Consider the following 17,438-nt stretch of genomic DNA (forward strand, 5'->3'; position numbering starts at 1 on the left):
AAACAAACAAAAACACAAAAACAAAACAAAAAATAATGTAGTGGCAATAGTTTAGTCCTGGAAGGGAAGAGACAAAAGTAAACTGCAAGTTGTCCTTAAGCTATCTTTGACTTAACTTTCTGGAGAAAGGGCTATTGTTTTACACACAAGCACACACACACACATACACACGCTTTAGTAAATACAATGAAAACTAAACACTTAAGTATTGGGGTTTCTGTGTGTCCCACCTAGACTTTTTAGATTAAAGTTTGAATGGGTGGGTTAGCACGAGCTTGAGCTTGTGGGTACACTCTCATCAGAGGCCCCAACAGGTGGTCTCTTGAGCCGATTTTTCATAGTCTTTGCTCTGGACTCAGTTAGCATTCTGGGTTAGCCACCTTCTTAGCATCCCCTGTCTGCAAAGCCTGTATTTATCCCGTAGTTCACCTGTGCTTTAAAATAAAACCCGTATTTCACCTTGACCTGAATAGCAGCCTTTTATTTTCTAATAAGGCACAGAGCAGAACTTGTTTGATTAACTTGTTAGTAATAGTAATATCTTGAAAGTTCAACAAGTTGACTTCCCTTTGCTTCTGTCCAAGTTTTAGTGCATTTCTTGAGCCTCCACAGTTTTATCAGCTGTTCTTTGGGGGATCACTTAATGTTTTGATACTAGCAAAAGTAAATAAATGTCCCTTTAAAATTGCTTTATTAAGAATTTCATACATAAGCACTGTATTTACACCACTCCCAGTCTCTCTTCAACTCCTCCCATGTCCCCCATTTTCTCTAAAGTTTATAACTTCCTCTTCTTTAACTGTGTGTATGGTGTATGTATGTGTATATGTATGCATGTATACAGATATGCATATACTTATATAGATATGCAACCTACCGAGTCTGTAGAGTGCTGCTCATATGTATAGGTATTTACTGATGACCACTTGGAATTGAATAATACATCAGGGGGCCTGTCTCTGCTCCCTTTTTTGTTGTATCAATAGAGATTGCATAGTAAACAAAAATCTATTATACAGCCTCATCTAACCTCACCCTAGAAGTTTCTGCTGACAGTAATAAAATTATAAAGTGGAATATTCCCAAAGTATGTTATATCTGTACAGAACCCATATATTTAGCTTATACATTATTTCAGAAAAATTGTTTCCATTATGTTTTTTTATATTTGCATCTCCTTTAAGAACTAACCAAACAGGGAAATACAATTTATTTAGTTATTTAATGAAGTAGTTTTAGGTACCTACAGGACAGCATTTGGGGGAAAATCCCTATTGTGTGTAATGGGCCATAGGAGGAAGAATCAACATTTATTAATCATCCATAACACACAACATCAATTGTTACCACTACTGTCTGGTGAATCGTCACCTCTAGTGATGCTCTGGTGATGTGTCCTAAATTTGCCTTTGCTTTCTTTCCTATTATCTATCAACTTTCTTTTTTTTTTTTTTAACCTTTGAGCTTCATAATTTGGGTGAATTGAACAATCAGTATTGTAGTTGACAAGTCTAGTTTATACAGCATGCGTATGGTCGCTCGACAGAGAAAAGGTGTGTGCAGAGACAGGAGGCCTCCTTTTAGGGAAGGCAAGTGATAGAAATGATCCATCGCTGGGTAGTTTCCATCTGCTGTCCTCCGCCTGCTGTTCAGGTGCACTAGCATGGCTGCATGCCTGTTTGAAAATCATACATAGCAGTTCTTGGGGCAAGCATTAAATTCCGGGTCTTCATAGAATGTTTTCCCAATACTACAAGAAGATATGTGATCTGTGTGTGTGTGAGAGAGAGAGAGAGAGAGAGACAGAGACAGAGACAGAGAGAGACAGAGCATCAGCATCTTTAATCAGATTTACAAAGAAGTTTTTAACATCTCTGCCCCCCAACCCCCCGCCAAGCTAAATAATGTGTGTTCTGCCTTAGGAACTACAAGGTGGGGAGTTCCTAATTGGAGTTTTACAACCTTTCTGTTATGTTTTTAGATTCTTTTTTATGCTTATGAGTGTTGTCCCTGTATGCATGTTTCTGCACATACATACATACACCATACATGTGTAGCATGGTGTCCGGTGTCCACAGAGTTCAGAAGAGAGTATTAGGTTTCCCGGAACTGGAGTTAAGAGAATGGGAATTATAAACCACCGTGTGGATGCTGGCAACCAAACCAGGAGCCTCTGTAAGAGCATCAGGGGCTCTTAATTGCTGAACCATCTCTCCAGCCCTCTGTTTATATTTTTGAAACTCTTTTCTTGGATAATAATATCCAGTTAAATAAATTCATTGTTAGTTCTCTGAACTAGGAAACCCCACTTTGATTTTGTTATTAGTGTGATGTGTTTGATAAAAGTGCAAACCTGGAGTGGACCAGCTTTGTAACTACTACTTAGCTCTGTTTCCTCGGAAACATTCCTAGTAGCTCCTTTATTTTCCTCATTTACACAGCTGGAGTAGTGATGGCCCTTCTGATAAATGTGAACATTGGTGAGTTTGTGTAAATTCTTAGTACATGCAGTAGTTCTTTCCAGAAGATTTTCACTTCCCAGAAGACATTGGAGTATGTTGGATGCCATTTTGGGTTGTCTTTTGCAGAGGACACTATGAGCGTTATACAGACAGAGGCTCGGGACGCCATCACACCTTTCACAAGGACGAACACAGGCTCCATAACTACGAGTTACCTGTCTCCAAATGTCAGTAATACTAAGTTTGAAAAACACTGGCTTAGCACAGTTTCTGCCATATGCATTGCAAAATATTTGCTTTTATTTTCTGATAATACCTAGGAAAATCATCAAGGAATAATTAATTACTATACATGCTTCTAAGCAGCTAAGGAAAAGTAGGCAACAGACAGGATATCAATATAATGAACCCTATTTAAAGAATGTGAATTTTTGAAATAGGAATGACTATGAAGTCATACCTGGTAGCCCCTGTAAGCAGTTTTAGTACCTAATTCTGTCTAGCACTGATATACCTATCTATATGTACTTTTCAGAGCATTCGTGTTTGTATAGGTACATATACACATGATTGATGGGTTAAATATATGGTCTTTGGAGCTATTTGGAATTATTCTGACTTGGATTCAAATTTCAACTGTCATTTGCAGACTCTTAGTATACATATAGCAGTTTCTCTAAAACGGTTTCTCCATTAGTAAAATTGTGAGACATCTACACTGCATCATAAGAGTGTCATGTCTACTCCGTGAGCACTCAAGGTTCTCACCACCCTTCATTTCTGCCATCCATGATCATCTGCTCCATGTACACAGTTAAGTGGTTAGAGCCTTGAGGAGGAGGTAAGGCTGGTTGCTGGTAGAGTGGCTCTAGCCCTGGGTTCTTTGCTTACTGTGTGCAGCTTTACATGCTGAAACTACTAGTTGTATACAATCACTGTTCTCTGGCTCCACAAGGTCTCCTTCCTTGGTTAATAACCATCAGTGTCCGCATCCCAGCATCCCTGACCCTTTTTGAAGATATGCTGGGTCTTTTTTATTGAAATGCAAGTTATGCTTATTTTTAAGAAGTATCCATTAAAGTGCCAAGTTACATGCCCCATATGTGTTTTTATATATGGAATTTCACTGCCTCCAAATCCCATTATCACACCAAGAAGGGATTCTGAACCAGGAAAACAGTGTGACTATGAACTTATTCTTTTCGATTCTATTTTCATTTTTATTGCAATTATATTATGAAATTGCCTGTGTGGTTTGTTCAGAGACAAACTGAAAGCATAACAATTTGTTTTTGTTTTTTGTTTTTTTTTTTTTTTTAGTAATATATAGTTAGGTTTTGCATGTAGTGAGAGACACTGGTTCCTGCCTGTGTTTCTAAAGCTAATTTGTAATTTATTGCATTGCACTTAAATAATGCATTTGATGGTCTGCAGACATGGCTTAAACTTTGGGGTAATTTGCATCTGTCTATATTAATGTTTTCCTTGAACGAGGTTATATACTCTTATTTTGTTCCTTTTTAAAATAATTATATTAAATATAAAGAATATATGATAATTTTGAAGAAAGAAAAATTTTTAACATTCTACAATTAAAATAGTGATAAGTAAATGTTGTTATAAATGATAGCAGCTTCCTTGGCAGCCCCAGTACACTCCTGATTTCAGGTTGTTAGTCTTTTGCATCAGTTGACTGCATCACATGATCACCAGTAAGCAGATGCAGAGATTGCAGGGGAGACAAGCCGGATATAGAAGCTGCAACCAGCAGTGTTGGCAAACTGGCAAGTTTCTGTTTTGTTAAGCACCTGCTTTTTTTATATTCCAATGGTCTAAACCATCTGCCTTTATAATCCCCCTACCTACTTTCAGCCATTATATAATTTGAAACATGTTTTTAAAGTAGTCCAGAATTAAATGGAAAAAAAAAAAGTATTCTGGAATCATTCACAGTGAGTCAGGAATCCTTGCCTCTCTTTCAGGGCCTGTGCTTCTAGAATATTCTAATTTAATCCTCAGCAGAATGACTTAAGTGGTATATACTATGGGGTTAAAAATGTTTTTCTCTTTTCTCAACTACTCATTCTGAGATATCAGTATAAGTTGCCCAAGAAGATCCTTGGCCACAGCGTAATACACTAAAAACAGATAGTTTTTTTAATTATAAGCAATTTGCATGTTCCTTTTCATTAGAAACAGGGAGGGGAAGAAGGGCACCATACAATTTGGTAAAAGATCCTAATTCTTCCTAAACTAGATACCACTTTTATTATCAATTTTTAAAGTAGCATTTATAAAGTACCTATTGTGTAATTGGCTCCTATACTAGGCATTTTTTCTCAGCAATGAAATGTCCTCTTCAGCCTTGTAGATGATAAAAATTATTTTTGGGTCACACTTGAGACTAAAGACTTGAACTTGGTGTGGTCTCTCTGACTTCTCTATACTGCTTGCAAGATGTTGTCAAGTCCAAGCCACGAATTGGACTGTGGTGGATGGTTTCTGAGAGAGAGACTATGCTTTACTTAGGTGGAGCTGCGTCAGCCTCATTGGTTCTTGAAGGTCCTGGCTCCGTCTTTGGTGCCCTGTGGACATTTTCAGGTTGATTTGTTTTGCTTTCCTTTGCTTTCACTGATCATAAAGAAATAGTTGGCACTTAGTCATATATACTTCATCTCATTTTAAAATTGGCTAAATGTTTAATTACTTAAGGAAGAAAAGGAACAGTGTATGGCCTATTTCTGAAAATGTACAGAACTTTTGTTTGAATATGTATGTGTCATAGATGAATGTGAGTTTGTGTGTGTGTGTGTGTGTGTGTGTGTGTAAGAAAGACAGACAGACAGACCAACTAGAGGTCAGTGTTTGTTGCCTTCATCAAGGTCTCTTGTTGAACCTGGAGGTCACAGATTCAGTGAGACTGGCTAGAAAGCAAGATCTAGGATCCTTCTGTCTCTGCCTCTCAGGTCTGCACTGCCTAGTTCAGCTGGGAACAAACCCAGGTCCTCATGCCTGTATGGCAAGTAGTTTAATGATTTATCCATTTATATATTATTAAGATTTTTTTTATGTATGTGAGTACACTTGTTGCTGTCTTCAGACACACCAGAAGAGAGCATCAGATCCCATTAAAGACAGTTGTGAGCCACCATGTGGTTGCTGGGAATTGAACTCGGGACCTCTGGAAGAGCAGTCAGTGCTCTCGACCGCAGAACCATCTCTCCAGCCTGATCCTTCTTTTCTTAAGAAAATGTATGTAGGGCAAGTGAGAGAGGGGGACTAAAAGGACAGAAGGGAGGAGAAGCTGTGATCAGAATGTAAAATAAATCATAAAAGAAAAGAGTTTATATAACACACTTGGCTGAGCCTGCAGTATCTTTTGAAGGCTACAATTAGAATCAGTAGCCCTGTGGTTACATTTTTTTAGACTTTGTAGCTGTCTGGAAGTGTGGTGTGTAAGCCATTTTTTACAGATACAGCAGAGAAAGGTTCAGTTTGATGTATTTCAAAGCAGCACTAATAGATGCAGTTTATACTTATTAAAAGCAAAGCACACATGAAAATCAACATCATGATTGCTTTAAGTCTGTTTGACCTAGAAAGCTGAATACTTAAGAAGGAAGGTGTTTTATTATATTTTTCCTTTGTTCGTGAATATTGGTAAGATGTGAGAATTTTTCTGAAATAGTTAAATTTGAACTCTTAAATCTACATGAAAGACTCTTCAACTATTTGGGAAAGTACATAGATTTCTGGGCTACTGAAGTGACTAGTCACTGGTAAAGAACAGTTCTGGCACCTTGACATGAGAGGGTGCCTCGTGAGCAGTTGGCTGAGTGTTCTTGCTCACAGACCTCACTGACCCTCACTGACACCCTTTCCCTCCCAGCCTCCCCCGTACTTGCCTTGATTCTGGGAAAGAGGCAAATGGTCACAGTTTTCTTGTTATGACAGTTGTCAAGCCAGAGTTCCTGAGAGCCATACAAAGAGATGAAGGGTGCCAGTTCACATTCAGTACTTACTTCTGACCCTATGGAGTTAGACTTCTTCTTGTGCATATTTAACTGAACTCCTTTGAGTAGTTGAACCCACCCCACCCCCTAGCCAAGGAATGGGTAGATAAAATGGAGGGCACTCACGGCTCAGAATGTGAAAAGTAGAAACTTTACATTGACATTAAGAATTATGAAATGTCTGGAAAGGCCATAATTACAAGCAAAAGCCATTTGTTGTGTCAGACACAGCAGAGATGCCCAGAATTAAAATGGCTGACAGCTGTCTGCTGTGTGCATATAGACAGACAGATCTCAGTTCTTCCGGCTTATAGAGCTTCCCTCTACCTGCTTCCCTAACACAAGGAGTCAGTACATTCTGTGAGTCATCCCTTTCAGAATCTAGCACGCCCACTCTCCAATCCCAGTCCCCATTCTCCCTTACATCATTCCTTTTTCTTTTTCACTGTTGCTCACACTTACCATCCCCATTCAACCATTCTTAGTATCCAAGTCACATCCGTTAAAGCTCATTTAATAGTAATGATAGTGCCAGCATTCATTCATAGTCTGTCACATGCTAAATACTTGGATAACAAACTTTTATCCATCAAACTCATAACGTGTTATTAACTTGTACAGAAAAGTACTTAAGCTAAGAATACACAAGAAGGAGATGGCATCCTGGGATTTGACCCTAAGTGTCATCAGTATGGCTCTGCAGGTTAAGGGCTCTCCCTGCAAGCCTGGCAACATGAGTTCGAGTCCCTGAGCCCATGTAACAGTAAAAGGAGAGAATGAGCTCTACACACACGTCGAGGCACAAGTGCTCACACAGCAGATACATACAAACATGGTAAAAAATAGAAAAGACTTAGCCTTAGCTCTATCTAGCTCTCTAAGTGCGTTAAAATGATGAGCTACCACTCCTGACCTTGTTCCTTGACTATTTTATGCCCTGTGTCTTCCTTTTCTTCCTGTGTTTGGGATTCTTGAGGACAAGAGCAATGGCAAGCAACAAGATATTTACCAGCACCGCTAGGTCATGGCTACAGTATCAACCATTTTCTTCATGATTGCTTGCAAACAGCAGGCAGGATGTGGTGTTGAGAGTTTTGAGTTTTGAGAACTTGAATTCTGATCTTACTGGATTTTCTGAGGTAGGCGTTGCTGACGCTGCAGTGTTGTGTTAGGACCTGGCGGATCAGATCAGTCAGCATTTAGTTCTCAGGGATTTCAAACTAGAAAAAGATCATTATATCGCCTATAACCACGTTATTCTTGGCAAGAAACTTAATCGTTTTTTGTCTTTTCTTTCATTATACATATATTTATCACTGCAGCTCTATTTCGTTGCCTGTATTGTGCTAAGCAGCAGCCACAGTTGTGTCTAGAGAGAGCAAAGCTAGTCTTGCCATCAAAAACTGGTAAAGCACTTAAAACAAATAATTTCTCAATTTGTTATGTCTCATAAGTGATGTGTATATAAATATATATGTTTATATATATGAATATATTTAACCTGGTTTTGCTTCTTTTTAATAGTAAGTGCTCGTGTTTGCTATACTGGAAACTTGTCAAAAGTCTGAGTATGTCTAAGATTTTTTGTGGATTGTCACTCACTTGCATAATATAAACGGTAAAGAAGTATGAGGAGCTGCATGCTGCAGCAGGTGGGCCATGAGGATCTCAGCTTCACACTTTCCACTTTCCCATCCACAGAGGCAAATCCTAACGTCAGCTCAGTTCAGCCTGTTTGTCCAATATAGGTGGTTAACAACAGCAGCTAACACTCCATCTAAGAAGATGAGTTAAGGCAATGACTTCTAACATACACTGTCTGTGTTCTGTCACATAGATGCCAAGTGTAATTTAAGGTTGTTTTCCATACACTAAACGAAAGCTTATTTAGAATTTACTGTACTAAAATAAGTGTGAGTGAACAAACAAAAATAAGTGTTTAGTGTTTTGTTCCTTTCCTTTGTCACTGAGAATATTAATATTTATAGTATGGGGAATGATCGTAATTTCAGCGAACATGAGCATTTACTATTTAAAAAAGCAAAAACGAGTTATATGTATTTATAAGTATAAACATATATACGTGTAGGTAGAGAAGTGTGACGTAGTGTAGAATATCATAATTACCAAGAGTAATGATTACTTTCTAAATAACATGCTGTGAAATAAAGTTACTTTATTGAACGCTTTAAAAACACGTACTGGCCAGTAAGATGGCTCTGGGCTAACAGGGCTTAGGGTGCAAGCCTGAACCCCGAGCCCTGAGCCCCACCACACTGAAAGGCGCCCTCCTCCTCCACACACGCACCGCCCCACTTGTGCACCTGCTCTGCCACATTCCATGTACACACACAGCGATAAATCAAATAAAAAATTTGTAATCTTCCACAAGGTCCTAATTATTAATCATGATAATTATACTAATTCAACGGAAAGAAAGTGGAAACACAGACTTCAACAGTATGTAAACGTTAGTTCATCACTTGAAGAGATGAAGTGGAGCTGAGTTGATTTGCTTTAAAATTTGAAGCAACATTTATCATACATAATTAAAGTTAAAAATTTATAGGTATGGAACAAAAACACATATTATAGCTATGACAGGAAATAGAGGAGATTAATAATTTTAAAAAGCACATTACCTTCTTCTGTAAATTCTTACCATGAGGTTGTAGAGGGTGAGAGCATTAAGTAAACACTCACTAATTTAACAGTTGAATATTAGAATTAGAGTATAGTTATTCCCAAACTGATTTGTACACAGAAGAGCCAGAGACAGGGCTGGGGGTAAATTAAAAATTACTTACTTTTACAAAGTAGGGTTTTCATGGCAGTTTTTGTGGGTTTGCGAACATAATTTAAAATATATGCTATATGTGAGAGAGAAAGGGAGAGAACACAAAATGCATTTATTTGATGTGAACACTATGTAAACACATTGCTGGCTCTTTATAATACAGTGTGTGTGAACCAAGTGCGCCCTTATCCTAAGTCCAGTAATCTCACTATTTTAAATTTGTTTAGGTAACTGCTGGGAGCTATAATTTTTAAAAGAAGGCATTATCCTAGGAATATAACTTAGAAAAAGATACTACTACCTTGATGCTCAGTAACTGAGCAAAGTTTAAATTAACCCCAGTTAGAAAGTCTTAAATATCTCTGGTGCAAAAACTTAATATTTTAAAGTTTACTTTGGAGGAGGTTTAGGTTTAAAAAGCATGTGTATATTTCATGAACAGCTTTTACTGTATGTCGTAGACATTTGTAGACCACATTTTTTCTATCAGCTATTTGGCAAGAGTACACAGTTTGCTAAGATGGTTAATCGGACACAAATACAGACATTTTGTGTGCTGTACCATGTAAATGTAAACCTTTGTAGTTACATGTTTTTGTAGCAAGAGAATTGTTTTAAAAGGCATGTAATTTATTAGCTATCGGTAGCTGCTTTATTGCCTTGCCGCGCTACAGTAATAAATAAAAGAAAGTGAACTGATTTTACAAATGGCACACAAGGTGCACATTTTGTGGGGGAAAAGTCTTTTTTTAAAGAATTGGCATTAAATCCTTTTTTTGTGATGACAAAGAGGCTAAGAGTGCAGACTGTATTTTCTGTTTATCGAAAACAGTCTTTTTTTCTCCGGGGCATTTTTTCCTATGATCATCAAGGGATTTCAAAAGCAATAAAGTGTGGAATCATTGTTCGACTTGAGCAGTATTAAAACTTAGGTTTTAATTTCAGTGAAGTAATAAGATTTGAACCTGTCTCACATTACAGCACTGTAAGGCATTTAGCAATTGTATTTTAAAGGAGGTTTTTAAAATGCAGCTCACTTGTAAGCTAACTGTCTTTCTGTAATTAATAGTTTTTCTTCAGTCTAGGCTGCTGCGGATCAAATCAAGAAATATCTGAGTTTTTTTTGTAACACATAGTAATTGTAAGTTTTAACTCCTAATTAGCCTAAATGTCTAATAATTTTCTATTTGTGTCCAAAGCTGCTAAAACGTAGTGGGGGAAAGAAGTGGTGTTTAAAGCTATAGTGTCTTTGGGCTTTCAAAAATACAAATGTACACGTTCATGTATATTTTTATGAGTTTTTATACACAGCAAAATTATGTCAGTATGTGATCCTCCAATTATCATTTACTAGTTATTGTACACTACATCATGTGTGTATGTTTTATATATATAACGTATGCATATTGTGTTTTGTGTGTGTATGTATATATATATATGTGTGTGTGTATATATATGTAAGTGCAAGATAAGGGTTTATTTGTAAAGCTAAACCCAAAGTTATAGACTAGATTCTTCTATGTGTAATATTGAAACTCATAGTTGTGTCTCAAAAGTGGTTTAAAATATGAGCATTTCTATTAGATCAGTGTGGGAACAATATTTATTGATAAAAGATTCTATTTACCATTTTGAATTGCTATTGAAAATAATTGCCTCTACAAAAGGAAACATCTGTATGATGGCACATGGTTAAAGCCCCCATCAATTTTAACATTTGAGGGTTGAGCTATGACCTTTTATGATGACGGTGAGCAGTAACTGCCTCCATTAGCCATACGTTTTGTTTCTTTATTTTAGTAGATGGCCCAGACTGTAAATATTAGAGAATCTAAAATAAATCAACATATTATCCTAAGGATACAAAATGTAAGAGCTATTTGTGGTTGGGCACCTTTGACAGATAGTTTGGATGAAGCAGATGATTGCCTGCCTGGCGTGTCTGGTCTTCATTGCTATGCCTGCGGGCAGTTTAGTGCTATGGCTGTATATGATGTCAGGGTTAGCACTGAGTGGCTTAGCAGTGACAGATGTCTATAATTACAGGCAATGCTTCCAGTGTTTCTGAAAAGCCAGCCTATGTTGAACAATTATCTTATTTCTGCCTTGCCAAAGAGCATGTTCCAGTTGCTAGTATTAGTGGTGGGTACAGAGCTTCATCTGCTGCCTTGGGACAAATGTAGGGAAAGCAGTTGGTTATAAAGCATAAATGCAAAATATTTTTTCAACATTTTAAATTAGTTAAGTTGAGTGTTTCCCTAATTTTTATCTCCCCATAATGTTTCTGTTGAAGGAGTCTTGAAATATAAAAACACATTTGGCATACTTATTGGGATTTTGTTTTCCCCTAGGCCTGTGTGGCTCCCCAGTGCCTGCATCCCTTGCTTTACTGAATAGATGTTAAGCTGGCTTTGAAACAAGTTTCTCTGATGTAGATTCTATGTTCTGATTGATTACCATTACAAAATTGAAAATGCATTGCCATGGAAAATTTCTCCAACCCAGTAAGTTTATTTGGAAACTTAATGGCAAAACAATCAGGCTGGAGAGGTGGCTCAGTGGTTGAGAATTTTTGCTGCTCTTGTAGAAAACCCAGTTCATCTCTCCAAACCCACATGGTGGCTCACAACTGTCTGTAACTCCACTTCCAGGGGATCTAGTACCCTCTTTAGCTTCATGGAATCATGCATGTAAGTGGTGTCCATAAATTTACATTATCACCAGCATGTACACATGATAAAAAGAAACTGCTAACATATGCCAGATACCTTAGTATACCAGTGGCTTTATATTTGCTAAGAATTACAGTTCTTTGGAGTTTTTGGTTGTTGTTGTTTTGGTTTGGGTTGGGTTTTTTGGTTGGTTGGTTGGTTGTTTGGGGGGGGTACTTTGTTTTTTGGGGTTTTTTTGTTTTTGTTTTTTTTTTTCATTTTCCTTCTGATTTTTCAAGACGGGGTTCTCTATGTGGCCCTGGCTGTCCTGGAATGCACTCTGTAGAGCAGGCTGCCCCCAACCACCTACTTCTATCCCTCAGTACTTGAATTGAGGGAATGCACCACTACTACCCAACAAGAATTGTGATTCTTATATTTTGTTTTAACCTCCCATCTTCAAAGATTTTCGCTTTTTAAACACTTACTGTCATTTCCAAACTCCAAGTTTTGACAGTCACTCCTTCCTTTCTCTCTTTGGTCAACTTTGCTGGCTTATTAGAAATGTTTTCGTTCTTTGTGGTACAAATGTAAGACTGTCTTTTTTTATCTGGGTATTCTTGTTTAACATTTACCAAAGTTTTTCACATACGCCTTAAAACACATAACTCTTTTCCAGCCTCGGATCCGGATAAAGTACAAGTGAAGGGACTATCATCTCAACATATGCTAATAGTAGCAACAGCAGCTTAGACATTATAAGAAGTTTACTTGGTTAGGACTGTCTTGCATACTCTGTGTAAATTTACTACCAATGAAATTTAATTAGGTCCCATATTCATCCTCATCCTAAAGTTGTTAAGAAGCCAAGCTTTAGAGGTTAACTGACTTAATTATTGCAGTCACTCTATAGTCCCACAAGTCTGGAGCTTCAGAGCCTCCTGCCTAGTGATATTAGTTTTGATTGTTTTAGATTTATTTACATATAGGAGTGCTTTTGCTTGTATGTATGTTATTATGTATGCATGTGTGTGTGTGTGTGTGTGTGTGTGTGTGTGTGTGTGTGCATCCCATGCATAACTGGTGCCCTCAGAGATCAAAAGAGTGTGTCAGAGCCCCTGGAACTGGAGTTAGATGGTTTTTAGCCATCACGTGTCCTGGGAACTGAAATCAGGTCCCCTGCATGGAACAGTAAGTGCTCTTAATTAACCCTGAACCATTTCTGCAGCCTCACATACTTTTATTTATTACATTATGTTTTGTATTCTTATATAGATAAGAATGGAGACAGCAAAAAAGTCATTTAAAGTTATAGAATTAATTCACTAAATAAAAATAATTTTGAGTGACTGCACCACACTACAAGACTAGTAAGTAGTAGATTCTCAAACAAGTCCTTAGACATGTTACAGTGAGCACTATCTGTGTGTTTCCTCCTGGTTGAAATTACTTTAAAAATGTGTACTCACTACATTTTGGTCATTTTTGTTTTCCGACTGACAGAAGAAACTGTCTCCTGATTACCAGATACTATACTGGTCCACCAGTCGGACTTTTGCATGATTATGGATAATTTGCAAAAACGCAGACTTCAGACAGAAACAGATTTTAAATTGTTGTTGCAAATGTGCCTGCTCTTGAGTTGGAGGTAGTTTTCATTAATTAGGCTACAATAGGAGAATGATTGAAACTGAAAGGAAGGACCTTCTTAACTATGTACTAATTGCTGTGAATGTAGTGCAACCATGTAACACTGGCCTAGCATGAGAAAGCCCTGAACTTGAGCCCCTGGCACCACTTAATACCAGCCATGGTGTTACATGTCTGTAATCCAAACACTCTAGAAGTGAAGACAGAAGGGTCAGATTATAACCACTTCATAGCAAGTTCAAGACCCGATTTGTCCACACGAAACTCCATCGCAAAACAAAAGGCATTCTGACCCAGTGGGAAAATGTCACTGGCCATTTTCATTTCTGGGTTATTATCTCATTCCTTACATGTCATAGATTTCCTCCTACACATAAAGTATAAAGACTTAAGTATCTCTCAATAGGAGGAGTTACAGACGCTGGGTTTGAATATAGAAAGTGGGACATGGGTTCAGGGAGAAAATGTGAAAATAAAAATAAGATTAGAGAATTGTGTAAATAAAACAAAGATGCTAAAAAGTAGAGACTGCTTCTGAGTAATTATCTTAGACCCACTCCAAAAGAAGATACACTTTTTCAGAGGATTGGATAGATGTGTGTATATGTGAATTGGATTAATGCAGAAGATTCACTATGAGTCTACGATTTACTGTGGTTTTTTTTTTTTTTTTTTTAATGACTTCACAGTTGAGTTTGTTGGTTTTAAATGGGGTTCTGGCTATCAGGAGGTGACTTGGCCACTGACACCATTAGCCACACGTGCCCTCTTTGCTCAGTGCCAGTGCCTCCTAGAGAACAGCAGTCCGTACTTACTGGTTCCTTCAATAGGTCTGCTACCGTTGTTTGTTCCTTTTTTAGAGCTAGCCCTGAATAATTGATTTTTCAACTATTTTTGAGTTATTTTAATTATTCTACTGTAATTCATGTAGCCATATTCAGAGTTTGAAAATGACTTCACCATGCCACTAGGTTCCAAAATGACAACCAAAGTCACAAGAATATTTTAAGTGACAGCAATAAACATCTGAGCCCTATTTTCTTCTTCTATCTGAAATTGGGAAGGCTGACTGCTCTTCTCTTGATTCTGACATCAGGTGGCAGGTCCATAAACTCTGTGCTTTTTAGGTTGTACGCCCGAAGAATGATGTTTCCAGAGCTCCAGAGAAGGCTTGGAAAATAGTGAAGGTGAGTTGAGTAACTGGTTATGGAGATGGGCTCACCCGCCTGTACTAGTCTCAGGACAGTTCCTGAGGTGGGCACACACAGGGAGCACTGCATTGGCTTGACTCCTTTTCTGTACTGTGTCAGCCTGGTGACTAGGGCTTAGGGACAAATAGTGAGTACCACTTCATTAGTCACTAACAGGAAAGACCATAGTTACTGTGAAGGCAATCTAGGACTCTTGATTCTATTACCTCTGAGCTACTAATACCTGAGACGGTGAGTTTTACGAGATAGTGACTAGGACTCACCTGTGCCGGAGTGCATTTCTGGCTGACACTTTCCAGAAGCATGAGGATTAAACAAAATCTTTTGCTTCCCAGTTCCTCACCTTTGCTTTATACAGTATATATACAAACTTTATTCAGTAGCCTTTTTGCTTTAAAATCTAACCATACCCTCTGATAGGCTTGGTGATAAAAAGATTTTGTTATAACACAAATTATAAGTAAACCTTTAAGTTGCTAAAAATGCCTCTTTCAATCCATGGTCTCAAACATTCCAGCCAAGTATCATTTTTTGTAATTTTTTTCAATGGGTTTGGAAAAATAATACCTAGAATTTTGGTGTGGCTTTATCCACGGAAGACTGGTGTAACAGAAGCTTGGCACCAGACATGGAGTGAGTTGGCAGCCAGCAAGAGCAAAGCTGTGTCAGGACAAATGTACTCTTCATCTTCTCTGGTTGGCTTTCAGCTGGCTGCACCACAGGAGTCTCTATGAGCTGTGTATCCTGTGACCAATAACTGGTGCACTCCACCCGGGTCCCTCTTGGCTAGGGACAGCCTGTCGGGAGGCATTAGGCTCATGCTGGTGAAGATCCTTAGTCAGTGGCTCCCTGAAGGAAAAAGAGGCAAACAGCCAGATTCTGTTGAACAGGTGGTAGTTAGACCTTAGCTTTAGTCGTGGGGGTGGAAAGGAAAGACTCTCAAATTACCAGTCTTACTCGCTCACATGAGCAATATGTATTTCTCTGCCCAATAAATGACAGTTTAGAAATGTATCTGGGAAAATCTCTGATAGTACCTGGAGCTCTCTTAACCTTTTCATCTTCCTTTATCAGTCTGGATTTGGGCCCAAATCAGGAATGGAAACCCCACTGGGATGCAAGCAAAAGAGGAAGCATGTTCTTAGCCATGCATCAGTGGAGGCCCCTACTGGGAGAGGGGATTATCACAAGCAGCAGGCAACCCTGCACCCCAGCCTGCTGAGCTCATGCTCTGCCACAGGATGTGAAGCAAAGGGAACGTGAGGCCCGAGTGGCTGCTCCAAGTTTCCCTATACAATAGGTTATTCAAGCAGACTGGGAATGCTTCTTAAGCCATTTCCTAGGTCCATGTCCCCTTAGGAAGATGGCCACCACAGATGGTGGGTTCAGATAGTCTTGTTGCAGTACAAATTTAACATTCACATGACACTTCCTGACTGGCTTTTCTCTGACAGACTTCCAGGTCCTCTGACCAAGGCAGATTTGCACTGCCATTGCCACCATTTCCAGCTTACACTATGGCTTTAAATTAAATTCTGCCCAAGGGTTTTTGTCCTAATTTCAATCCTCTATTTAGTAATTTTATGTCAAATGTTATGGCAAGGTTAGCTAAGATTAAGATAGATCTTATTCAATATTACTATGGTTACATATTTAATATGTAGCAATGATGTGTGTATCATTAATTTCTCGCTATAATGGTAAGTTTATTATAATGTTCCTGTTTTAGTCAGCTTCAATATCAGTGAAAGAGCTCAGTGTCCTTTCTTTCCAACTGGTTTAGCTGCGTGATTAAATGCTGCATTAGGTCACTCTCCTCCACCCCAGTCGGCTACCAGCACCTTCCACTTTAGCAGATCCCCTTTAGAAAGGACTGAATTGACTACGAGACGGAGATTGTGAGAACTGCTGTTTAGTGTACAGTTCCACGTCAGAGTTCCAAGTCCCTTTGTAAGTAATCCTTTGTCATGTGAGCACTGACTCTATGCTCCTGTCCTGAATCCTCTCCCAACCAACATTAACAACTTTACTGAGCTGGGGCTGCCCTGTGCGGGCGCTGTCTCCATGTGGGGACTGTCGAGCACAGGTTGTTGAAGTTACAGGTTAAAATAAAGCCTTAACTGAAAGTCACAGTGGTAAATTCCGACAGTGCTTTTAAATCCAGTTGGGGATGTTACCAATTTCATGTTATTTGATGTAAGATTATGAGAATTAGGTGGTTCAAAGACGGTATGTCACCTGACAGCAGGAGTCTGCTGTTGATTTCCACAGCACTGTGCACAGTAGGCTAATGCCTTCGAGACAGTATAACATCTTAAACATCTATGGAGTGCCTACATGTATTAATAACTCCCTGTAATTTTCTGGAAATTCATTATCTAAAAATCTTAATTCATTATAACAGCTCATGAAAACCTACAGAACTGGGTTTCTTTTATTCGCATTTGCACACAATGAGAGATTCTCATTGTTTCTAATTGGTTTCGTGTGGTGCTTCTGAGTACATCTCACAGAGGGCTGTTATTGAATCTCTGTGACTGTCATTATATCCATCAACCTCTAGGAACTAACATTCTGGGTTTCCCAGTTCTGTAATCTACTTCAGATGTAAGGATTGACATAATTAGCTTCTTGCAACTTATAATCAGAATGCA

General features: G+C 38.4%; 1 protein-coding gene across 1 annotated transcript in view; it reads left to right on the top strand.

The window, feature by feature from the left end:
- The window catches only part of RANBP17 (RAN binding protein 17), a gene marked incomplete at its 5' end in the record, with an annotated part of 254,739 nt that overhangs the window by 136,356 nt on the left and 100,945 nt on the right, over positions 1-17,438 (top strand). Inside the window, one exon of the mRNA XM_080942277.1 lies at positions 14,701-14,760. Within this exon, the coding sequence (XP_080798403.1) occupies positions 14,701-14,760 (60 nt within the window). The remainder of the gene's footprint in view (positions 1-14,700; positions 14,761-17,438) is intronic.

This window comes from Micromys minutus, assembly GCF_963924665.1.
Source record: "Micromys minutus genome assembly, chromosome: 31".
Lineage (NCBI taxonomy): Eukaryota > Metazoa > Chordata > Mammalia > Rodentia > Muridae > Micromys > Micromys minutus.